We start from the raw sequence: 26,688 nt of genomic DNA, 5'->3' as shown, positions 1-26,688 counted from the left end.
ATTTGTAAACTAATAAGGACATTTATTTCCAAATTCCAAATGAAAATGTTGTTGAACAGCATTTTTGTGTTGCATAAAAATACCAAAATGGTGTCATGTTTTCACGTTTATAATGATTTTTTAGACAACACAATATCAATGTTTTAACAATAGAGAAGTTAGATATCAAAAATCACATCAATTGGAAACATTTGGTATACTTTGACCAATTGTGATTTAAAAAAACAAGCGTTTTATTCAATTGCTATGTTACTATATATACTCTTTTATTATTATTATATTACATTTAATTAAATTTGTTAAGTGTTATGTTTAATTTAGTTTTTTTTTCAATAATATATATTTAATTTTATTTTCTAATTGTTATATTTTATTTTATTTTATATCTAAATAATAATTTTATTTTTATTATTATATTTTATTTATTTAATTCTTATATTTTATTTTTTAATTATTATATTTTTGTTACATTTTTTTTTAAAAAAGTATTTTATTTATTTATTTATTATATTATATTATTTTAAAATAAAATTTTTACATAAATTAATACATTTGGTATATTTTGAGCAATTGTCATTTTCTTTAAAAAAAAAAACTAGTTTTTTTACTTAATTTTTTTGTTATTTCATTTATTTATAATAATACAAAAATTATTATTGAATAAATTGTTAATAATTATATTTATTATATTATTAAATATATTAATAATATTATTAAATATATTATTATATTTATATTTTTTAATTATTTTATTTGACCATTACTATTTTGATTGTTTTATTTTATTATTAAGTATTTTATTTCAGTTAATTTTTTAATTTTTATTTTTTAATTTTATTTTTTAATCATTATGTTTTGTAAAAAAAAACAAAAAATCTATTTTTTGTGTACTTAAGTATAATAAGTTCAAATAAATGACATTAACAAAACATTTAGCTCTGGAAACTTACTGAAATGTAACCAGTTTAAAGGGGTTTTATACATTAATACTTTCCTATCCTTTTTATTTGCTCAAATCAGTTTATAGCTTCAGCTTTAGATGAACAGTAATAATAACCCTGCCGCAAACAAGCTGAGAACATTAGAAAGGACTAAAATAGCAAGAGAAAATGAGTTTGATAAGATAAGGAATAAAATTAGTGTAAGTTTCCCTTGGCTAAAAGTGACAGGAAAAGGAAGTGATGTCAGAAGCACATAATTCAATAGTGACCACATAATGCCCAGCATCTCTCCAAAACAAACACACAGTGAGTCACATGAGTGTGTTTGTGTGAAACAGCCATGAAAACAAGGGTATTTTACAGTAAACAATCCCGACCCACAGTTACAAGATCCTGAATGCATGTAAAATATATACAGATTTAGGAGAAAACAGCCTTCACATTCTCTGCTGATCTAGACTGAAAACATTTCCCTCACAGTGTTGACTCTGTAAGTTTCCTGGAGCTTCAGCAAACACACTCTGAGACACATGATCCGATGTGTGTGTTTGTGTTAAACTCATCTCAGTGACAGTAGACGACAGAAATATTATGCCTTCAGACCATCAGGCATTTCACAATGACTGACACACACACACACACACACACACACACACACACACACACACACACACACACACACACACACACGGTTTTTGTTCACACTTGTGAGAAGTGCTGTTCTTCACGCCACATTTGTCTGTTTGCTAGTAGGGTGACAGTATTTGAGTACTGTATTTATCATAAAACACACTGCAGGAAAGCCCTATGGTGCAGTAATGATGTTCTACAACTTCATTTCAAACACATTAATAGCTCCACTCACCGGCCACTTTATTAGGTACACCTTCCTAGTACCGGGTTGGACAAACTTTTGCCTTAAGAAGTAGCCATCAGAAGATGGAGACACTGTGCTCATTAATGGATGGACATGGTCAGCAGCAATACTCAGGCAGGCTGTGGCGTTGATGCTCATTTGGTGCTAATGGACCCAAAGTGTGCCAAGAAAATATTCCCCACACCATTACACCACCACCAGCAGCCTGAACCACTGATACAAGGCAGGATGATCCATGCTTTCATGTTGTTGAGGCCAAATTCTGACCCGATCATCTGTGTCAGCAGAAATGGAGACTCATCAGAGCAGGCAACGCTTCTCCAATCTTCTATTGTCCAGTTTTGGTGAGTCTGTGTGAATTGTAGCCTCAGTTTCCTGTTCTTAGCTGACAGGAGCGGCACCCGGTGTGCTCTTCTGCTGCTGTAGCCCATCCGCCTCAAGGTTGGACGTGTTGTGTGTTCAGAGATGCTCTTCTGCAGACCTCGGTTGTAACGAGTGCTTATTTGAGTTACTGTTGCCTTTCTATCAGCTGGAACCAGTCTGGCCATTCTCCTTTGACCTCTGGCATCAACAAGGCATTTGCACCCACAAAACTGCCGCTCACTGGATATTTCCTCTTTTTCATACTATTCTCTGTAAAGCCTAAAGATGGTTGTGCGCGAGTAAACCCAATAGATCCGCAGTTTCTGAAATACTCAGAGCAGCCGTCTGGCACCAACAACCATGCCACGTTCAAAGTCTCTTAAATCCCCTTTCTTCCCCATTCTATTTGAACTGCAGCAGATCGTCTTGACCATGTCTACCTGTCTAAACGCATTGAGCTGCTGTCATGTGATTGGCTGGTTAAAAAGTTGCAATAACATGCAGTTGCACAGGTGTACCTAATAAAGTGGCCGGTGAGTGTATAATCAGTAGCATAAAATTATTTCAAAATGCAACTTATCGCAACAATATCTGTGACAATGTATCACACAGTAAAAACCCCTTATTGTGACATGCCTATGAAAGCTTTGTTAAAAATGATAATGAATATTTGTTGACTCCAACTCATGCGACAGTCGGAAAAACACTAAATGAATCGAATCATTTGCAAAGAAAATTACAGAACAAAAAAATAAATAAAATACAAAAGCAAAGGACGGTAATGCTAATTATATAAGTGCATATTCCATTAAAAAATATATAAGTGACCAATGAAAAGTTGCTAAACATGTTGATATGTTGTGTTGAGCATTTCTTGTCATTTTTTACGCATCTTAAAGATCTACTTTTTATTAGTAGCCTATTAACTTGTAGAGTCGATAAGAACTAGTTAAAAATTATAGTTTTAGCTTCTTCAAATGAGCCTTTCCAGGACTAAAACACACACACACACACACACACACACACACTTAATATTCAGTCTGTGTTTGCAAGCTTGTGAGTGTTTGTCATCAAGATGGAATCTGTGGGGTTAGAACTCACACAGAAAGTCATTCAAAGAGTCTGTTTGTGCATGTATGTGTGTGTGTGTGTGTGTGTGTGTGTGTGTGCGTTCACAAAGGTCACACTAGCCTCCATTAATCAGAGTTTGATTCCCATTCAGAGAGTCAAACACAAATTAAACTCTTCAGACAGTCCAAACAGCCAAACAAGCACAGGAATTAACCGCAGACGTTCACACACTCCACCTAATACACCTGTCGGTGAGTGTGTGCGTGAGTGTATCTGAGAGATTAGACCGATTAATCTGTTTGTTAATGAGAGGTTGCAGGTCAAAGTGAATTTAACATCGGCCAAAGAGACGAGCCAATAAACATTTCATTCAGCATGGAAGAGCTGCAAAATACATCGCTAATTTATCAATAAAGCAATAACAGTGCTGGATCACTGGATATCATTATTGCAGTATACAGATCTTAATTTAAAGGGAGGCCGTAACATTTTCTGCTAGTTATGGTGTAAAATATGCAGCAGTAAAATAAACGATCATAGAAGATTACTGTCAAAGGAGAGCGAGGTATGACAGCACTTCACAGCACTCATTATGAACAACATTCATTTCATTACAAACTTGCATGATTGACTAATTGCTGAACCACAATTCACACACACACACACAGACAAAATATTCTCACACAAACACACACACACAAATCTGTGCACCTGCGTCTGAACCTCATCTAATCCACTGACTCACAGACTATTTAAGTACAACTCTCTCTCTCTCTCTCGCGCTCTCTCTCACACACACATACACACACAAGCAGCCTGATTTAATCCATTTAGCCTGAACCGAGTGCATTCCACTGACCAGACAAACACACACACACACGCACAGACATTTCATCAGCGAGGACACAGCACAGACTTTTACTTCGTGTTTATATGGATATTATCAGACAATCCTAAACACAAAGCAGCCTCAAAAAGATGAACTAAAGATTACCATATATATATATATATATATATATATATATATATATATATATATATATATACACACACACACACACACACACACACACACACACACACACACACAAACACAAACACACACAAACATATACATATATAGACATATATGCGACAGATGCTAGTGGCCATGGTCTTTAGCCTCCTTGGTAGAGCAACCGACTCCCATGCGCCCAGTTCGTAGCGGGTTGGGTGGCATAGGACAGGCGGGGTTGCATTGGTGCCGTAACCCGGATGGGAGTGAGGTTTAGGGAGTGAGTGTAACGGAGGCCAACTAGTGTGTGCTGTGCAGGTAAACCTCACTCCTCTGACCTCTAAAGCTGCTATAGCAAGAGTCGCTAGAGACCATGGTCTTTAGCCTCCTTGGTAGAGCAACAGACTACCATGCTGAAGGTTACACAAGCTGCGGTTGTCGTTGACAAAATTAACTGCATTCCTATTCTGTACATCTGGGTCAACTATTAATTCATTGAATTTTCAGAAATGGTACTATATTGTGATATATCGTAATCAGGATATCACATTTTACTTCTAGCATGGTCAAAAGCATACACAAACTCACAATATGCCTCAATTTATTGTCCTACTCTATACACTAGGCCTGTCACGATACCTATTTTATGTTTAACGATATATTGCACCAAAATATATTGCAATAAACCATATTATTGTCATTTTAAGCACCCATTTTATAATGCCAGAATGATAATATAATATCATCACAATCTTTCAAAGTACACATCATTTATTCCTAAGAACATTTCATATAATTATGGTCATTTTAACAGTTTATTAATGAGGTATTAGAATCAGAATGTGAAAACACATATTCTAAATAAACAATAATAGATGTAAACAAAACAGTGAAAGGTAAAGCGTAACTGAGGCTGCGATATCTGCTACCAGATCTATTTCCAGCTGTCAGACACCCACAAGTAAATATAATAGTTATTTTTATTTTCGTAAATACTATAGTGTTTTATTAACCATACTGACAATGACACCTCCAATAGAGATAGAGATGTTGCACAATTGGATTTTTTGTATGGGCGATATATATTGCATCACCAAAAACGCTTGACGACAAATCATGTGTTGTGCCTTAAGTCTTTATGTTAATTATTGTGACAGGCCTACTATACACACATTCCTATAAACCTGTAGTTACGGGTGTTTCGGTTAAAAAAAACACAATGAAGATTTAACTAAAACCATCATAATAATTAATCTAACATTCCTTTCGTTTATGCCATTGCCACTGTCACTAGTCATTCATCATTACCCACAACAGCGTACTGCACCAGTTCATATGCAAATTAGCCTGCCCCTGATTGGCTTCTTACTTTCTTATAACCCAATCAGAGAGCCTGTAACTGAAGCAGTGATGTTGCTTCAGGTATTTATAGATCTGCATGTGTTTTAGTCTGCAAATCCTGCTCTCCTTTGTGACATAAGCAGACACTAATGCATGAGTGAGAGAGGGTAAACTCTGACTTCCTGTCGTTTGAACCATTACTTCCTGAAAGTAGCACCCAAGATGCATTTCTAAGAAAACATGCCAAGAAACGGCATCAGACACACGCGATTGTGAGTCAGCAGACACTCCGAGTCTTAACTTCATGACAAACCACCAACAAAAAAAACACTGCACTTAAATTAGAGACGTACAGAATCCAGCGCTGCTCTCAGAGATCAAAACAATAGGGCTGTACAATATATCGCTATTGTGATACGTATCGCAGACGTTCTGACGATCTGAAAAAAGGGAGGGGGGGTGTATGAGGAGGCATGTAGAGATAACGCAAACTCTAAATCAAGTAATTTTAGCATGTCAAAGTCATATTTATGTGTATAAAATATACTTTCCCAACAATAAAATTGTGGCTAGTGAAAATGGTGAGTGGCTAGTAATGTTGGAAAACTACTAGCCACATTGGCTGTAGGGTAACAATATACCGGTATGACGTTTACCACGATTTGAACGTGCACGATTATCATACCATGAACAATTGCATATCAACGGTTTTAACCCTTAAAGACCGAGACAGCCGCCCGCGGCTAAACATAAGTATTGCTCTTAAAAGTTTAATAACTTTTGATCCGCTGATCCGATTCCTACAATTCAAAGATTGCCATAAAGAAGAGAATCTCAGCTTTCCAGTGCTGTATCTCATAACATTCGCGGCTCCGGAGGCTCCGGAATCAGTGCGGTTACGTCATCAAAATTTGACAACGCTGATTTGACAAAGAAACGCTCGTCACTGTGTCTCCGGACAAACCAGACACGATACATTGATGCATTGTCCCTCCTCCATGCCCAGATTGGTTCAAACTCGCTATATCACAACCAATAAGCATAGGTTTCACTTTTGTTTGTGGACCAACACTGAGCTTTTTGAACAACACAGAATGAGAGAAAGGCATACATTTATGCGCGGCTAAATAAAACGCAAAAAAAAAAAAAGTTTTGCATGAAATAATTCTCATACTAAGTACTTTTGCATGCACAGCAGCACAGAAACATGACAAAACAGTGACACAGCAAAGACGAACTGCTGCTCTTGCTGTTTTCAAAAGACGCAAATGAAGGTGCAGCTGTTTGTCTGCATTGCAGACAACCACATCCAAATCCATATCCACAGACAACCATATCCATGCTGGCACATGAAACCTAAGGATGTTCCATATTGAATCTAGTTTCGTTATGTAACTATTTATAGTATAGTAAATATTTATATCTATTTTTTTACTGAGGATTTGCACCATGTTTATTTGGACTTTGACACATTATTTATTATTTTTTTATTTGTTCATTGTACAAGTGGACACATTCTCTCACCTCAGCGGTCAAGATAAGGTCCTGAAAATCTCAACATGCTTACATTTCTTCATCACAACCTAGACTGAAAAAAAACAACGCTTTAAATACATGTTTACAGCCATAAACTTGGTATTGCACTTTTGGTCTCCCATTTATCCTGCTTATAAGGAAGGACAGTTTAAGTTTATTTTTGTCTAATCTTAAAAGACCCGGCTTGTTTATTCCTTCTAATTTAATTTATTAAAATGGGAGATTTTTCAGTTTATTTTTATAAAAGACTTCTATAGTTCTATTAAAATGGTTCTTTCAAAAGTTTGTTGAAATAAAACCTTTGTTCAGTCAGAAAACGTGTTCTTATTCTTTTCAGGGTCTTTGCTATGAGAATTACTATTTAATACCGTATACCGTGAAACCGTCAAACCATGGTATTGTTTTAGACTATTATCATACCGTAAAAAATTCATACCGTTACAATCCTACTTGGCTGGTGGTCAAAAAAGTTAATGTTAAGCCCTGGTTGTAATAATACAAATTACAATTGGACTAGTGAAATAAATAACTACAACACCATGAAAACCAAGCAACAACAACAAACAAATTATTTAAATGAGCATTGGATGTAGTGGTACATGGACATGAGAAAAATAAGACCCTTGCAAAAATATTTAGGACTTAGAAGAGCGAATTTAGGACTTTTTAAGGCCTAAAATTTAGATTTTTAAAATTTAGACCCAGTGGAAACTCTGATTATAGAATGAAAACCAAAGAAACCAAACCAAACCAAAATAAAACCAAAGATCAAAACCTGGTGTCAGGTGCAAACATTCATCAGTCAGCAAAAGGTTCATTAAGCTTTAGCAAACACCACCAACAAAACACACTCAGGCTAACATCATCTCCTCTCCACATATATTTCACCTTTTCTTCAACATTTACTTTCAGTTCATTTTGTTTTCCATTTCCAATGAATCTCCCTTTTTCTCCCTACATTGCGTCACTTCAGCTGCACTTCCTGTCAACAAACCGAACGCCTTACCTCAGCAAAATCCTCTAATAATTACTCTCAAAAGTTCTCTCTCATCATAAAGAGGCCATAATGAACACGAGGCTGCTGTTCTTCTATAACACGCTTCTGTGAAATGCATTGTTGCTTTACGAGGAGAGGCGTTTCCCAGACAGAATCTGAATTACATCTCACAACATCTGAGAATGTGATCTGATTTGAATGGCTCAGTCACAAACGCTGATTCTTCTACTGAGAAGTGTAGTTACTCTAAGTTATGAGGTGCTATTAGAGCTGCACGATTCAGGCTAAAATGAGAATCGCAATTTTTTTTTTTTGCCTAAAATAAAGATCAGGATTTTCTCACGATTCTGTAGATGTAAAATCAAGGTTAATATGAGTGGGCTATTATTATTCGCAAACTTGTGGTAAAACAGCAGTAGGCTTTGTGTAGCTGTACTGTTGGTTAAAATGCTAAATGTTGTATAGACTTGGAATGGTGGACTTGAACAGACTTTAGATTTGTCCTGGTCATTAATGCTGATGATGATTCTGATGTTGAATTATTGTGTTTGAGACATATGCGTACAATCTGTCATTTTCTGCTTAAAATCTGTCACTGACGTGATTTTCGTGAAAACAGACGACTGGGTGGGTATTTTTGCATTTCGCCAGGCAATTTGTAGAATTTTTGGGCTGTGATCAGTCAGCTACATCGGTTTCATTTTCACTGCTATCAGCGGTTCACTTCCCGTGCGGCTCCCAAACGATCACTCTGTGCCACAAACTGAATGTTGTTTACAACTTTATTACCTGTTATTCACAGCATATGCAGGTTCTGTTCACTAAAGTAGACTATCTGTTGGTAACAGTTGACAGTCAGCTCATTACATTACATGAAGACAGAAATGACATTTTTAAGGTGAGTTATATCTTATAAATACAGCATGTGACTCTTTCAACGCCATTTGGAGGTGTCCACGATGTTGAACAACATATGTAAAACAATGTGGAGACTTGTGCGGCCACCATTGTTTCTCTCCTGAACTTGAAAATATGATTGACAGAATCGTAGAAATGCTGGATAAGATCGTCTAGGGCAGGGGTCTCAAACTCAATTTACCTGGGGGCCGCAGGAGGCAAAGTCTGGGTGAGGCTGGGCGGCATAAGGGATTTCAGTCCTCAAACGTCATTATTAACAGTTTTAATTATTTCTTCTTGAGTGAAGATTATGAACAGTTCTTCTGAACATGGCATCTTTTGCCTACTTCTTGCTGCCAGAGACTTGACAGCGCTTCTTCTCACAAATGTGAACCACATTTGGCTTTAGAGCGGGAGCAGTTGAGACCCTCAGTATGGCTTGAAGATGATCATCATTAAGTCTAGACCTGTCTAGACTCACTCAAAACTTCCATTCCCTCACCTAAAAAAAGGGCGTATATATGTATAAACAAAACACCCCCACCCCACAGTCACATCAGTCTGTACCAGTCTGTATCTACCTATAATATATATATAAGATGCAGGCTGTAGCTAAGTAGGTGGCAGGCTGCAGATAGGTAGCTAAGTGGCAGGCAGGGGCGGGAACAGCTTACCTTGGTTCTGGCCGGCGCGAGTTCCCTCCTAACACTTCCCGCCCGTCACAGCGTCTAACGAAGGGGCGGGGTGACGTCACCGGCATCCCCGCCCCTTTGTTTACACGGCGGGCGGGAAATGCTCTCGCTCCCCGCTCCGCTGATTTTGTCAGTGTACAGCGGTCAGCGCGGGCCACAAAATATTGCACTGAGGGCCGCAAATGGCCCGCGGGCTGCGAGTTTGAGACCCCTGGTCTAGGGGGTTAAATCGAGATTGCAATCTTTTTACGATTAATTCGGCAGCTCTAGGTGCTATGCACAAATGCGTTTTTGAAAGTATTGCATTGCATATTGTTATAAGGTGTTATCTTTATAATATACGTTAGATTAGTCAAGTACTGATGCCAAATCTGTAGCTTATCTAACAAAATAACTTACGAAATGAGCAGCCCAAAATTGTGTTAGGGAAAAATATTAAACAAAACAATAAAAAAAAACTAAATTCCCCGAAAAATTACCGAAAAACAAAACATTTATAAAATGTGGTTAAAATTTTGTAGTTTGTCATTTTTCCTCCAACATATTGCATGAATTTAAATGTATTAACTTTTTATTTCTCAAGATGTTCTGTGACTAAAACATTATTTTTATAAATATATCAATTTAATCAATCTGTTTTGTTCAAAAGCACCAGTATATATTACCCATATTCACTGAGAAATTGATCAAAATATTATTTTTCAAAATTAGGTGTAGTCAATTATGTTGAGCACTGTATACGCATATTTAAAATGCACAACACGGTTTCATCGCCAGTAAATATTCTCCTGAAGGCTCGCTGGTGATGCATTGGTTTGTTCTCAGCACATGAGCTCAAGGTTTGAGTCCTGCGGTGTCTGATAGCATAGCCGTGTGCAGCAGGGCGTGTTGCAGTTTTCCACCTGACCTTTCCAACTCTCCAGAGCATATAGCAGCTGTATTTGCTGCAGAAGCGAATCTGAATCTGTCCTGAGAGGGCAAACTCAGCTCAACACAGTGACCTGAGCGACACCAAGCCCCACAGAGAGACTCTCGAAGCATTACTGAGCTGTTTTTTTACACAAACCTGCAGCCTAGTCAACTGATATTGCTTATAGAAAAGTACGGCTGCACAATAAAACAAAAAAGCATCATCGCATAATAGTATTTGCCCAAGAGATGCATGATATTGGAAAAAAGAAATCTAAAAGCATAGATAAATACAATAGAGAGCAAGATTAAAATGAAATAAACAGTGTTTTACGGTTTTACCCAAGCGTCAACCTCCCGCTCTCCCTCAGGAAGCCAATACGGAAGTAACTAAAACTGCAATTCATCCGAAATTCCGCTAGTCTTAGCCGCTCCTGCTCCAAAACAGAGCAAATTTCAATTGAGCCCACTGTTAGAATGGCCAACTTTACAGCAGAAAAAAAGGTGTTTACAGCCTGGTACAAAAAAAAGATTTTGGTTAATACAGCTAATATTACCCTTCATGACAACTGTGAGGGGGTGAATTTTTTTTATAACTCATCCGTTTCCTTTATATTAAGTTTGCATAATTAAGGGCGTGGTCACTTGATTGACAGCTAGGTCTCGTTGGTCGCCGCCACGTCACCTCAGCTGAATCCAGCAGGTTAGCCACTGAACTCGGCATATTCATCGTGTTTCTGTGTTGTTTTATGTGGCTTTACGCAGTCGACTGCCTTTTGGACTTGTTTCCTACAATTATTAGATGGCATGGCATGCTGAGGGCACTTAATTGTGCTCACAAACCATTCACGTGGCCTCCGTTTCCCATGTGAGTAAAGTTATATACTTATATACCATCTCTATACATGTATTTGTTTTATTTAAGATCATTTATGGTTTATATTTATATTTAGAGCTGTAATGCACTTCAGAATCTGTCAGATTGATTAGCTGTAGGCTCTAGATCAGTCATCTGAAGCGTTGTCATACAGTGCTATGCTGGAGTTCATCAATAGTCTTACAGTAACTAACACAGACTATATCTGAAGTGTTTGGAAGTAATTTGCCTTTTCCTCCTGTTGAAAAACGTCATGAGAACAATGTTTAGTGGCTCAATGTGTTACAGCAGTGTTTTAAAAGTCTAAACACTTTATTGATATAGTAAACAACCAAGCACAAGTGGTCAGAACACAAACGAGTCACAGGTGATGAAGTATTAAGCGTTTCTCCCAAAGTAAAGTGTGTCTGAACCAGGTCCAAGCAAACTGTCAGCAGGTGTCTGTAGCTCCGCTCACTCTCCGCCTCTTTGCCCTTGTTTGGTATCCCGCCGTGGGTGTGATGACGCGTGACCAAAATGGCGACGGTTGACCGCGCCTACTTGTGGCTTCTTTTGCGCTCTTCAGAAACCTATGGGTGACGTCACGGATACTACCTCCATATATTTTACAGTCTATGGTTTTACCTAACAGTATTCAGGTATACAGTAATTGAAGATGTAAAATACTCCGTAATCTTCATTGAATAAATAATTCTATAAAAAAAAAAGAATCACTATTTAATTTACAAATGGTCCAAATTCTTATGCCTGAATCCACGTCCAGTCTGCACGCTGGAATACACGCTATTATGTCATGACCGTGACGCAGCTTCAAAAATTCGTTTCAAACCGGAAGTACGAATTTGCTTGAAATAACGCAAAAACAACCAATTTACACTTTTTAGTGAAATATAGGTGTCCTAATAGTGTTTTTAGCAGTGTGGGACACATATACCACTGTCAACAGCTCAAAAAATGTGTTTTGGTGTTTCGTGACCCTTTAATTATTTAGCCTGACATGCTTACTGCTCCAAAAGATTTCAAAAGTCGCCTAAAATAAGATATATTGGGTGTATAAAGCTGACATTTAAAAAGAAGATAATTTAGAGCAGTAATCGTGATATTGTAATATTTGTATCTAAGGTTATCCCACTGTCAGAAGCCTATAATAGCCCATGCACAAGTCAAAAGGACACAGAGGACACACAAACATGACGCAACACACTGTTTTCTCTATAAACAAGCCCAAACCTACATCATGCGTGTACATGGTGTCCTTATGATCTCTAGGAAAAACCTGTATACATAACAAGCAGGTTAAAGAGGAAATGACATCACCAAATAGGAGACGCTCTCGGCAGGGGGCAGATGTGAAGCGGACATGTGGACATTCAGACACTGAGCTAATCTCCCTGACACAAAAATGACTTCCGTAGTAAAACACGACCTTCTGCTTATTACAGACAACCACCAGCGGCATGCGTGTATTTATGTATGTGTGTGTGTGTGTTTGAATCCTTGCCGAAAGGAGAGTTTGAGACTATTGAGGGCAGATGTGAACAAGGACGCTTCACTTCAGTCCCCGAAGCACAAAAGCGTTTCACTCTGCTGAACACACTTCGGGATGAACCCGTCTGAAGCTGACCGTGACTTCACTGAGATCGAAATGGAAATTTTGGACTTTCAGACCTTCAGGAGTGGAATCGATCAGGAGCAAACATAAAGAGAGCTGAGCAATCAGAGAAGAGATTCACAATAGCTTTTATTTTAAGCCCTATGATGAAATCAGTTTTACATGTTTTACTAGGTTTTTTTTTTTTTATATTCTTATGTTTGCTTCATTTTATTTTATTTTATTTTTTGCATTCCATTTTAATAGCCAAACATGTTTGGAAAGCAGATTTATATAAAAATTAAAGCTGCAAGCAGCAATGAAAGGGACCCGGGCTCACCACCGCCCGGTGGCCTCAGGATGATAGGGAACAGCGAACAATAATAATTTAAGCTGATATATTTTTTAAAAATCTGAGAAAAATCACAGATTGATGCCTCACTTCCTTCTGTCAGCAGGAGGCGCTGTGATTGTGCCTCAATGTTGGCAGGTTGATGCCTTCAGGAGAAGAATCTTATGGAACATGCAAATTTTCAGGCAAGTCAGACATTGTGTGGCTGAGTTATAAGCCAAACTTCCTTCTGTCAATAGGTGGCGCTATGACTGACTCAATATTGGCATGTAGATGTCTTCAGGAGAGGAATCGTATCAAACATGTGAATTTTCTGGCAGATCGGACATTGTGTGGTTGAGTTATAAGTACTTCCTGTTTCATGGCGAGGCACTCAGGTTTAAAATAGCGGCACGGACACGCACTTCGGCGAAAACTTTAGATCTTCACAATATATCAATCGCTAGAGCTTTCAGATAACACCACCCAAATTTGGTGCGGATACGATAAAATTTGTGGGAGGAGTTTGGATATTGGCATGGTATCAAACTGATATCAAACGTGTGAATTTTGAGGCAGATCGGATAACGCATGCCTGAGTTATAACAACTTCCTGTTTCGTGGCGAATCGTCAAAATTTGAGAGGCCGCAACAGACACGCCCTTTGATGAAAACTCTAGATCTTCGTAATTTAACATCGCTAAGCCCAAGGATCCGATTAAATCCCTAGGAGGAGTTCGTTAAAATACAATGCCTGGAAATGGTAAAAACGGATGTAAAAAATATCTGACTTCCTGTTTGGTTTGAGATTTCGCTCCAAGAGACTTTTTTTGTAGGTTTTGGCATGTTTGGGGTGTGTGCCAATTTTCGTATGTTTACGTGAATCGTAGCTCGGGAACCAGTCCGTCAAATGTGCAAAGGTGGCGCTGTTGAGTCGTTTTGCCACACCCACTCCAGAAATCTATAACAAACATACAGTTTCATGAGTTTTCAGACATGTTTAGACCCTCAAAAGCGCAATTCATTCCGGAAAAGAAGCGGAAGAAGAAGAAGAAACAGCAATTCCAATAGGGCCTACGCAACGTTTCAGTGCTCGGTCCCTAAATACTAATATGTGCTTACTTGTAATACAATTAATTTAGTTCTAGATTTTTAGATTCCGTAATTTTATCTGCAATCACAGGGCCTGATTTATTGTTCCACACAAGTTACTCATCCTCTGAAGGCTGATTTATACTTCTGCGTCAAACACCGGCGTATGCTATGGCGCTGACGCATAGCCCTTCGCCGTGGCCATCGCCGTCACTGACGTGCACCTCTCAAAAAAATGTAACTACACGTCGCAACGACGCGTAGCGTAAGCTCTGTGATTGGTCGGCTTGGTAGCGCTGACGAGTCTGGGCGGGACCGAGAGCCGTGCGAATGGCGCGACGCCGCGCGAGCGATTGTTTACAAGTGTGGAGTCCCGTGAAGGAGCTCCGGATGGAAAGTTTTGTTTTGTGTTTACCTCATAGTTAAAGTTGTTGCACGTCCGCCGGTTCCTGCCTCAAAATGAGCGAGTTTGAGCCACTTGTACATCCCGGAAGTGTTCAGGAAAAGCAAAACAGCAGCGAAGAAACTCGACACAGAGGAACATAAACACCTCACTGCCAACTAGCGTTTCGGAAGTGTTAATGCAGACCGACAGAGACAGCGCGCAGAAGTATAAATGCACAGCCACGCGCGTTGCCTGCGCCGTGGGTTACGCCGGTCACCTGACGCAGAAGTATAAATCAGGCTTGAAGCTGCACTACTTAACAAAAATGTACATTACAACAATCTTGATTATGCACAGATGAACACCTGCAGGCTTCATTGATGTAGCAGTGTTGTCATGATACTGGAATTCAACACTGAAATGTTCAAAACATCCATGACATTTGAGTGCTGTTAAGCGTTCTTAAGCAGAGCTGATTTGCTATTGTGTTCATGTGCTCAACAGAAATGACTGTGATTGGCTGTGAAGGTCACCGCTGTTTAATGAATGTAACCACAGATACAAGGAAACTGGAGCGTTTTAAAGCCATGAAAGTGAACACTGCAATGCTGAGTTAGGATTACGGCTTGAGTGTTGATGCAGATTTTAACCACAGAGATTAAAGTATTCAGGCACAACTAAATTACCAATTGTATTGAATTATTTATACAATAAAGACTTTGTAGTGTAATTTCTACCTTTACTTATACAAAACCATAAAGTATCCACTGTTAATTTACCTTTCATCTTTGCTTTATTGCATTTATCTTATGCTTCTAATTTATTACATTTGATGCATGATGCACTCCCCTACAAAATCAAACCGATTAATCTAAATGAATACATCTGGTAACACTTTAGGTGCCAATTCTCACTATTAACTAGTTGCTTATTAGCATGCATGTTATTGAAATATTGCTTATTAGCACTTCTAAACTACATATTCCGCATGATCTTATTAGATATCCCTAATGCTACCCAACACCTAAAATACACTAATACTATAATTAGAAGATAATAATAAGCTTATTGAAGCAAATATCATAGTTACTTGCTTGCTTATATCAAGAATTGAAAAACAAATTATCACAATGTCATATTTTTCCAATATCATGCAGCCCTAATCCCAATCAAGTTAATTTAATGAATTATTTCCATGTATAGGCATTAAAGGCATTTGTTGAAATTGTATTTATATTGCAGATAGGGCTGGGCGATTTAGCAAAAAAAAAAAAAAAAGAAAATCTAGGTTTTTTATAAAGTTTGACCGATTCACAATTTCGATTTCGATTTTGTTTTTTTAGTGTGTTACTAGTCTTCTCAAAACATTACAACAACATGACTGAAGTAACACTCTCTTTAAAAGTAACTTGAAAAACCATCTGGTTAAGCAGGGGCGCAACTGCACATTTACTGATAGGTATGCGGCTTCAACTTTTGCGTGCCCCCCTTCAATCCAACTATATTTTAAAACAGGCAAGTGATAAAATGTGGAAAATATTTCCATCAATAAATTAAAGATATTTTTCATAAAGATATCAATATGCTTCATACTATTTCAGTTGTGTTCAGAACTGCGAAACTGTATTTTTTGAAGTAGTAAAAGGTATAATTACATTAAGCATGTTAAGTTGCAAAGAAATGCATCTCATACCTCCCCAAATTTCTTCTCAATTTAATTTTCACTCACTAAATGATTATAGCACCTTGACTAGCCTTGCTTTTGGACACTTTGTACTACATTTGTCAAAACTAAGTGATAGACATGGGAGTCCTAAAGGGCAAAAGAACATTGCAATTACTTCTCACATGCATACTGTGAGAAGTGTAAGGTCTGTCTTTGCAAGAACAATTGACTGAAACTGCTAAAAGTGAAATAAAAAAGACTGTCAAATGTTTAGTGTAAAAGAAACAGAAACAACCGGTGTGAAATGTTCTATTTAATTGAAATGTTATAACTTTGTTTGTAGCTAAAATTAAAATAGTTTTGAGCTAAGAAGTTAACAAAAGGCCTGATGAATCAATATGATGCATAATAAATTCATAAAAATACGTATATGGTATGAAAAATGGAGGGGAGGGGGGAATGATTTTTTAATTTAATAAAATACAATATTATGCGCGTATAAAATGCTAAATAAACTTTTTTAACTATATATATATATATATATATATATATATATAATTTGAAACTTTTAATATGGATAATTTCAAAAATAGTTTTGGCACAATGGCGCCCCCCATGTGTGGCCCCCCTATGCGCCGCATATACTGCATACCCCCTTTTTGCGCCACTGTGGTTAAGGAACATTGTATTTTTAATGGCCATGTCATACAAAAATCAGTCAAGGTGTAAATAAATGTAAAACAAATTCACGAGTTAAATAGCGTTGCTGAAGCTTTGGATAAGAAATATTTGTGTAAATATTGCAGTTGCAGGAATACAGAGGGATTTTTGCAAGTTTTGCTGAGTCTAGGAAAGATTGGCTGTCAGCTCGGCTTTGACTTTGTCTTCTGATTGAATGTCAGGTTGTAAAGCTGCTGCCTTTTTCTTAAAAAGATACAGTGGAAGAAAAGGACTGAACATGGACACTGCAAAGCCTAATTTAACCCAGTGTGTGAAGTTGTGGACGTATAGCAGGAGCAAATACAAGCACCAGATGCTTGTCTAATATAAAATTATATGTTTAGTTTAATCTATTTTTTCTTTTTCCCCTTTTAAATACCGATCATTTGATGCGGTTTACTCCACTGTCTGTATTATGCTGGCTGATCTGTCTGGTTTTCAACTAGGTCCGCTAAATGATGTCATGGTGGCGGCTACTTTCATTTTCACTGCTACAGTCCTTCACTTCTACTCGTGTTCAAACCAAAAGATCGGCGCGGTTTTTCACATGGCAGGCTTTTACGTCCTTCATACATGTTGAGGTCGAGTTTATCGACTTGATGAGGGAATGTCTTGACAATCCACACAGACGTGCAACAAGTAAAATCCTACATGACTTCACGATTTAACAGGCAGTCAAGCAGGTCGCACACCAGAAGCGCCGTGACAAAATGTTGTAATGGGGGCGGGTACTTTCATTTTCACTGCTACAGTCACTCCCCTCTACTCGTGTTCAAACCAAAATTAAATAGTCTTAAAACGTAAATTCGAATTAATCAAAAAAATCGCCCAGCCCTAATTGCAAAATATAAATCTGGAAAAAAATAAATAAATAAATAAACACCGCAATGTCAGATTTTTCCAATGTCATGCAGCCCTATTCACAAATAAAGCAAGTGTGGTATATTTTTATAAAGGTTATACTTCCACTAAAGAAACCCCACATGTCCACTCGCACACAGTGATGGTTTACGGTTTCCTCCCATCACACGGTCTAGAATTTCACTACAACACACCAGGTGACTCCATGGAAACACTGCCTAATGATGCAATATCAGTTTTCCCTCAGATCGACGGCTTGTTTGGATTAGTACAGTATTACTACTATATTCCACACAAACAAATCCCACCAGAATGTGTAGCTTATAACCGTATCGCACTGCAAACTGACTCCCACAAATACATACACTCATCTTGACCTTCCAGTGACCTACATTTTTAATGTCAGCAGCATATTATCAGATATGTAATATAAACACATTCCTTTGCATACCGTCTCATCCTTATTGGCACTGTACTTTGGCCTATCTGTTCTTCTGATGCAGTAAAACCTCTGCAAATGACCTAGATGATCGTTAAAAATACAGGTAAAGCCTCGCTTTCTGTATATACACATGCACAACAGTTATACAGCGGTCAACATTTGAAGGTGATCGTCACTTTTCATTAAAGATGTTCTAAAACTATTAAAACACCCCAAATTAGGATCTTTTTGAATAACTTTAAATGTTGACTGTCTTTATTTATTGTTCAATATGCATATGCATTAACCCTTCACACTGTTCAAATTTACCAACCTTTTGTTATGTTAGAGATGAAAACATCCACTGAGTTAAACTGCTGTAAAAATGCATCAGATTTGTCCATTTTTTTGCATAAATCTGTTAATCAACCTCAGTCCAGATCAAAACTACTAAATGTTTTTTTTTTCAAATTACATGATTTTAACCCTTTAATTGTCAAGCTCACAAATGACATCACTGATTTGGTGAAAAACACACACAAAATGAAATAATTTCAATATGAAAAGTAATTGTGGACTGGATTTGTTTTATCTTTTGATCACAGTTGTGGACATGTAACCCATTGTCTTTGATGCATTGTTAGATTTTCCTTTTTCCTCCCTCATTTATTGTTGGTGGCTTGCCCGATTGACTTCCATTACAACCACATTTGATGGTGCACAAATACTCAGTCTTTGTTTTTGTTTACTCCATGTCGTTCTGAGAGCTGAGATGCATATTTTGATTTTCTCAGACACATTAAGGTGTGTAAAAGTCACTCACACACACTCACAAACTCTCAGAAATTAAAGTACAAGAGCTGTCACAGTGATGGTACCTTTTCAAGTTACAAATTTGTACCTAAAACTCCATATTAATACCTCAAGGGCACATATTAGTCCCTAAAAAGTGCAAAAGTGGTCCTCTTAAAATTAATAGGTACTAATATATACTTTTGCGGTACCAACATGGACCTTTCGAGTACAAATGTGCACCTTTTAAAAAGGTACCACCCCAGTGACAGCTCGTGCACCTTTATTTCTGAGAGTGCAGACACACACACACTTTAATTTGCTGTTAAACTCCATATAAAATCCAAATATTAAGCTTTTTTTTTTTTTTTGCACAGGCCTATCTAAAGGGTTAACGCTGCCAACTGATGATCAACAGTAAAAGTGACAAATTTTACCTCTTCCCAACAGGGAAAACCACCAACAACCAATAATGCATGATTATATGGTGTTGTGGTTTTGCAATCAAATAAATGTGGTTATAATGAACTTCAATGAGGCAAAAACAGACACCAACAGTAAATTAGGGCGAATAAAAAAGAAAATTGATCAAAAACATTGCATCAAAGGCAGTGCTGTTTTACATGTTCAAGACTTTGATAAAAGGTTAGAAAAATCCAGTCCACAGCTACTTTTAACATTTACAATACAACATTTTACGTGTTTTTTTTTCACCAAATCAGTGACATCATTTATGAATTTGGCCATCAAAGAGTTAAAATCCTGACATTTTCTAGGCAATTTAGTAGTTTTGAGAAGGACTGAGGTTGATTAACAGATTTATGAAAAAAAAAACTAATTTAAAAATCAGATGTATTTTAAAAGCAGTTTAGTTTAGTGGATGTTTTTATCCCGAGCATAAAAAAGGGTAGTAAATTTGCCCAGAGAATATTCCTGATTATTTTTTTTTTTAATCAAAGCATTTACTAAAAATAGGAGTCAAATTAAGATTAGTCACCAAAAATCATCCTGCTAGCTGAAACAGAGAAAGTTATGGCCAAGTTAAGGCTCAAAATCACCCCAGAGTAGATGAAAACACCCCCAACAGCACATTAAAGGGTTAACACATTCACGCTGAAGACAGACATTAGTGGGCGTGGATTGAGTCGCTCTGGAAGCAGCCTCCAACCCCCATCCACATGCGCTCCAGGACTCCTTTATGACGTCACAGAATTCCCTCATTCTCGCTTTACCAGTTTCACGACTTCGAGGAGTCTCTCTGCAGTTATTTAGCCGAAGGCAATAAAATTCCCGTTACAGAATCTTCGTTTATGTTTGTGATCGATGTAGATCTGCGAGTGACAGCACTCTGAGCTACAGTGAAACTATGGTAGAACTTTAAAAGAACAGATCAAACAAAGTTACAGCTCCAAATGGAACGTGGATGCAGTTGGAATGCAACAATGTAGCAATTCAAACTGAGAAACGGACGTTCCATTTCAACGGAAACTATGTTGCATGTGTCATACGAGTGATAAGATACTACTTAACCTGCATTACAAAGCATCATATCTGAAAGAAATGTCAAAGCAATTACTATGAACACCACAGCACAGCTGTTTTAGGAAAAAGGAGGCTGTTATGCTATTACAGCCGCTGCTTGAGATCAATCATGAGTTCCTCGCTTTGAATGAAATGTTCTGCTAAAAAAAGTTTAAAAAGCTAAAAAAAACTTGCTTATGTCAAAAGTAACAGCTTTCTCTGCACAAAAAATTAACAAACCGAAATGTGTTGAGGTAAAGTTGTTTTTATTGACATACTCATTCGTTTTGAAGTGACAAGTTGTGACAATAGTTTAAACATTAGGTCTGAATCGCATGTAAGTAGACTTAAAAACAACATTAGCGGTATTTAATTAACTAAAAACAATGTACTTTGATAGTCACTAGCTGCTAATATGACTTCACAATTTAGTATTTGATAAAATACTTTTCTGAAATGCCATTATTAAAGAGAAAGTCCGAATGTGAGAATATAAAAGCAACTTTACTTCAATCCGAAATGTCTGAAGCACCACCATCAGTTCTAGATTGAGGAAAAGTTAGTTATATATTCGCACATTTTAACTTTCTCCTTTATAATATCATTTCAGAAAAGTATTATTTGCAAATTATAAATGGTAAAACAACATCAGCAGCCAACGACTGTAGTTTACAGTCAATTAAACAGTGCTAATGTTGTTAACTTAAAAGCAATTTCAGACCAAATATTCAAAGCACCATGCTACAAAATATAGGTCGGGTGTCAGAAAATGTCATTGAACGAATGTGCAAACATAAAACCAACTTTAACTCAATCAGTTCTAGGTATGTTTGTGGTGGTGATACTTAACCCTTTGAGGAAACGCAGTGATCCTTCAAAACTCGCTTCACTCTCGACTTCCTCATCTGAGGTGTCGGAGCACGTAAATAAGCGAGCTGCAAAAAATTCTCAACTTTCCTGTTTGCAACATGTTAGACTAAAGCAAACAACGAGATTAAACACCTCAGTGTTTAACAGACGGACAGACCCAAAAAAAACACACACCCTGATGCTTCCCTGAAGGGACTGACAGTAGGCTACACACACAATGAGGACATTAAAACACTTACAAACTTCTTCTTTCCGTCTCCATCATCATAGTTCTTCTTGCTTTTCTTGTCCTTTTCTTTCCCGCTTTTGAGAGCACTTGCTGATGCTGAGTTTGGATCCATTGTTGTAATGTAAAATCACTTATATTCCACAGAAGTGCAGCGGTGGCTCCTTAAACACTCTGCCCGCTCAGGGCGTCTCAACCTGCGGCCTGCTGTCGCCTCGCGCACCGCTCTTCCTCCGGCACAAAGAAAAAGGAGGGAAGTTTAAACTCCAATCACAAAGAAACTAAATCACAGATCCACCCAAGCTTCTAAACAGCCGCTTCAACGTGCAAATCCGAAAATTCCGCGCAAAAAAAAAACCCAAAAACACCGCGTGTTTTGCGCGCAAGTTTGTCGCGATTACCAATATTAAAAACTCTCTAAAGTTATGAATCTCCGATGTCAATCCACAGAGCTGTCATTAACGCGTCCGATGAGAGATGGGAAGTCCTTGTGCTTCATGTTAAAGGCTTTAGCTTTAGAGCAGCCATGAGGAGATCAGATCAAATGAAGTTTTTCGCTTTCTCTCTCTCTCTCTTCCTGTGTGTGTTTGGGCAGGTCTGGTGGGAGGAGTCAACGCGAGCGCGTAAACACACCTGAGCGTGTCATCATCACACAGGTGGACAAACACTGACGCCTGCTGACATCATACTGCACTCACAACTCAGGCTGCATTAATATGAATTTATATATATATATATATATATATATATATATATATATATATATATATATATATATATATATATATATATATATATATATATATATATATATATATGTATATATATATATATATATATATATATATATATATATATATATATATATATATATATATATATATATATATATATATATATATACAGTTCTGTCTGGTTCTCAAATCTGATTGGCTGATAGCCGTGCGATATTCTGCAATACCAGAACTCCTACAGCCTCTTTACCCTTTGTGTATTACTCCGCCCACATACAGCCAGCAAAAAGCAGACACTACATATCTAAAGTTTAAAGATTGCACGCTCAACTGTTTAATTGTCAGCTTATGATATGAATCCGGAAGAAAGTAGTTCCTCATACAAAATGGTTTTTGAGACTCTCCATGTTTGATTTTGTTTTTATATACACAATTATGCCGTCAAACTGTTGTATAAACGCATTATCACATGAGTAGCAGTGAGATATGGCTGTATATCGGCACTGGTAGGGGCACTAAGGCACCAACGCACGCCTCCCACCAGTGCCGATATACAGCCATATCTCACTGCTACTAGTGTGATATTGCTCATATATATATATATATATATATATATATATATATATATATATATATATATATATATATATGTGTGTGTGTGTGTGTGTGTGTGTGTGTGTGTGTGTGTTTGTGTGTGAGTGTGTATATATATATATATATATATATATATATATATATATATATATATATATATATATATATATATATATATATATATACGTGTGTACCTCACAGCAAAATGGTTTAAGCCTCGGCTGGGCCATTCCTGTGTGGAGTTTGAATGTTCTCCCTATGTTGGCGTGGGTTTCCTCTGGTTTCCCCCACAGTTCAAACAAATGCAGTATAGGGGGATTGTATAAGCTAAATTGGCCCTAGTGTAGGTGTGTGAATGAGTGTGTATGGATGTTTCCCAGGGATGGGTTGCAGGAAGGGCATCTGCTGCGTAAAACATATGCTGGATGTGTGGCGACCCCAGATTAATAAAGGGACTAAGCCGAAAAGGAAATGAATGAATTTATGAAATGTTTTTTTTTTTTTTTTTCTGTTTTGGAAGTTCCTTTAAGGTTTGCTAAATGTATAAGTGTAAAATATAATATTAAAACCCCTTTGTCAAAAATATCCCCTGTCAAACTACCACCCTAGTTTAAGAGTTCAGACTTGAAAATAACATCAGGTTTACAACCAAACATGTAGAATGTAGATGTAGAAATCAACTCATTTTTAATTTCATTGTTAAGTAACATCTATTTTCCACTCCTTAGCATATACACTTTTTTTATTAACACTGGTTTAACACACTGTTATTATTTTATATTAATATATGTATGTGCCATTATGTGTTCTAAAATAAACAGCAGGTTTCGCTATTAATAATAGACGCGCGCCACCTGCTGGTCAGAAGATCGCTGGTTTCTGCATTAAAAGTCAGTGAAAAGAGTTTTAGTTTAGACAGACTCGTCTATTCATTTATTTGTTCCATGGTTAAATCAGAGCGAATCCATACTGTGGTGAAGCTACATTACACTCGGCTTTTCATTCCAATGTCATTAACTTTAATGGCAGACTTGACGAACGGCGAACTACATCAGTGTTATCCAGCGGTGTGTGTAATTAACAGGCCTCGGACGGTTACCTGTGTCAGAAAAGAGACAAAAACCCAAATGGAAAAGTGTGTGTGTTCACTTTCTGTCTATAGCAAACGCACAGTATTTCTCCTCAGTCAGCGGCGCGGGAATCATTGAGGTTGTCACGCGTTTCCTTGTGAATGTGCTGACTCAAAACAAGCAGATTCACACTTATTATCATCCGCTACACACACACACCAGCTTTCAGAGTTGAAATCCAGCAACCTGCAGGAATATGACAGACAGTAATGATGGTTTGTCGAAGTAATGAGAAGCTGCTCTGTCAGGTAGGCACTGTACACACACATGCAGACGCTCATATTGTGCTTTATGTACGTAGAGATTAGCTTAGAGCCATAACAATGTGCTATTTTAGAAATATCAGTTTCTCTGCTGAGAATAAGCACACAAGGGATGTTTTCGACACTTCCCACACACTTTTTGAAGCAGTAAAAGCACAACTTCTCTGTTTAAACGACTTAATAGGTAAAACAAACACATTGAATGTTCATATATCCTCATTTCCCTACTGAAAAAAACAGCTTAAACCAGCCTAGGCTGGTTTTAGCTGGTCAACCAGGCTGGTTTTAGAGGGGTTTTGGCCATTTCCAGGCTGGTTTCCAGCTATTTCCAGCCTGGTCTTAGCTGGTCAGGCTGGGAGATGATCAGCTAAAACCAGCTTGACCAGCCTAGCCAGGCTGGGAGCCCAGCCAAAACCAGCTATGTCCAGCTTAAACCAGGCTGGTCAAGCTGGTTTTAGCTGGATTAAGCTGGTCATTTTCCAGCCTGACCAGCTAAGACCAGGCTGGAAATGGCTGGAAACCAGCCTAGGCTGGTTTAAGCTGGATTTTTCAGCAGGGTTAAATGGGAAATCATATCAAAATACAGTGCTCAGCATACAGTATATTTTGAAAATGAATATTTTTTTTATTCATTTCTCAGTAATTATGAGTAATATGGTGCATTTAAACAAAACAGATTTGTTAAACAGATATAATGATTAAATAATATGTTAGTCACAGAATATCTTTAGAAATGCAAAAGATAATAGATTTAGGTTCATGCAAAATATTGCAAAACGATAAATTACAAACGACAATGTCAACTAAATTGTACATATTTTTTGTTTCTTTAAATTTTTGCTATTTTTAAAACAATCATTTAATATTTTTCTCTGACATATAAATTTGGATGTGCTCATTTTGGACTTATTTTGTTCATTTAGCTCCAGATTTTGCTTCAGTACTGACTAAACTAATGCATATTAAATGACATATAGCATATTTAAATGAGAGATTTGCGGGGGGTGTTCTCATATATGCTGAATATGTTGTGGAAAAAAGTTTCTGGTCTGCAAAATATTTGTCTAAGTCAAAGTTCTCAAAAAAAAAATGACAAAGTCTGAGATCTCCGAAGTCTTTAGGCAAAGCGGTTTATTGTTACAGCATCGGTAACAACAGAGACAGGTATGTTTTATTATTTACGTTTTTTTAAGGCAGCAGGATCTCCAGCAGAAAAGGAATCTAAAGATGCCATTTTAAATTGTAAAAAAAAATCTGTTTTTGAAATAAATGAAGACAGCAGAAGTCAATAATTTATCTGAATTATTTAGCCTTACATGTTTACTGCTCCAAAATATTTTTAATGTCTCTTAAAATAAAATATATTGTGTTTAAAAGGGAAAAAAAGTTTTTTTTTTTTTTACCCAGACATTTAAAAAGAATATATTTTAGAGCAGCATTTTTTATCCAAGGTTATCATACCGTCAGAATCTAATACTGGCTCATGCCTATTTCAGCCAGCATACAGTAAACATCCGTCATCTTCTCATCAGTGATATGCATGTAAACAGTCTCTGGGTCAATGCCTGTAAAGATCTTCTTGGACACTTTTAATGCTTCCAGTTTGCTGCAATTATGAAACGCCCATGTCTTGAGGTGGTTCATCTCGATGTGTTTTACCTTCTCTGTGCGATTTAATTGGACAGGAATTGCAGGACTCATTTTTCTAATCCCCATAGACACCAAAAAATAAAGTAGTGACTGCGGGTTGAAGGAAAGTAGTGGAGTAAAGTTACCAATACTGCACTAAACATGTACTCAAGGGAAAGTAAAAGTATACATTAATAAACTGCTTAGTGATTTACAATTCCTGAGATAAACTACTCAATACGCTAGGTTGAGTATTTGTAATGTGTTGCTTTACACCTCTGACTGTATGTAGCTGACTGTATTGAACAATTAAATAAAATGTAGTTGTTTTTAGACTGGGTAGTAAGTATGTTTGTTTTTGAAAGAA

General features: G+C 37.2%; 1 protein-coding gene and 1 long non-coding RNA gene across 6 annotated transcripts in view; one reads left to right on the top strand and one right to left on the bottom strand.

Annotated features, from left to right (window-relative positions):
• The window catches only part of diaph1 (diaphanous related formin 1), a 173,883-nt gene extending 151,333 nt beyond the window's left edge, over window positions 1–22,550 (bottom strand). For all 5 annotated transcript variants that reach the window (XM_073922443.1, XM_073922444.1, XM_073922446.1 and 2 more), the window contains exon 1: window positions 21,985–22,550. In XM_073922443.1, the coding sequence (XP_073778544.1) occupies window positions 21,985–22,086 (102 nt within the window). In that variant the 5' untranslated portion in view covers window positions 22,087–22,550. The remainder of the gene's footprint in view (window positions 1–21,984) is intronic.
• Window positions 22,551–24,162: 1,612 nt separating this feature from the next.
• LOC141377665 (uncharacterized) overlaps window positions 24,163–26,688 on the top strand; it is a 60,774-nt gene continuing 58,248 nt past the window's right edge. The window contains exon 1 of the long non-coding RNA XR_012390156.1: window positions 24,163–24,677. This is a non-coding gene — a long non-coding RNA (uncharacterized lncRNA). The remainder of the gene's footprint in view (window positions 24,678–26,688) is intronic.

This window comes from Danio rerio, chromosome 14, assembly GCF_049306965.1.
Source record: "Danio rerio strain Tuebingen ecotype United States chromosome 14, GRCz12tu, whole genome shotgun sequence".
Classification (NCBI taxonomy): Eukaryota; Metazoa; Chordata; class Actinopteri; order Cypriniformes; family Danionidae; genus Danio; species Danio rerio.
Note: the sequence above shows the minus strand (reverse complement) of the source record. Positions and strands in the feature narration are given on the sequence as shown.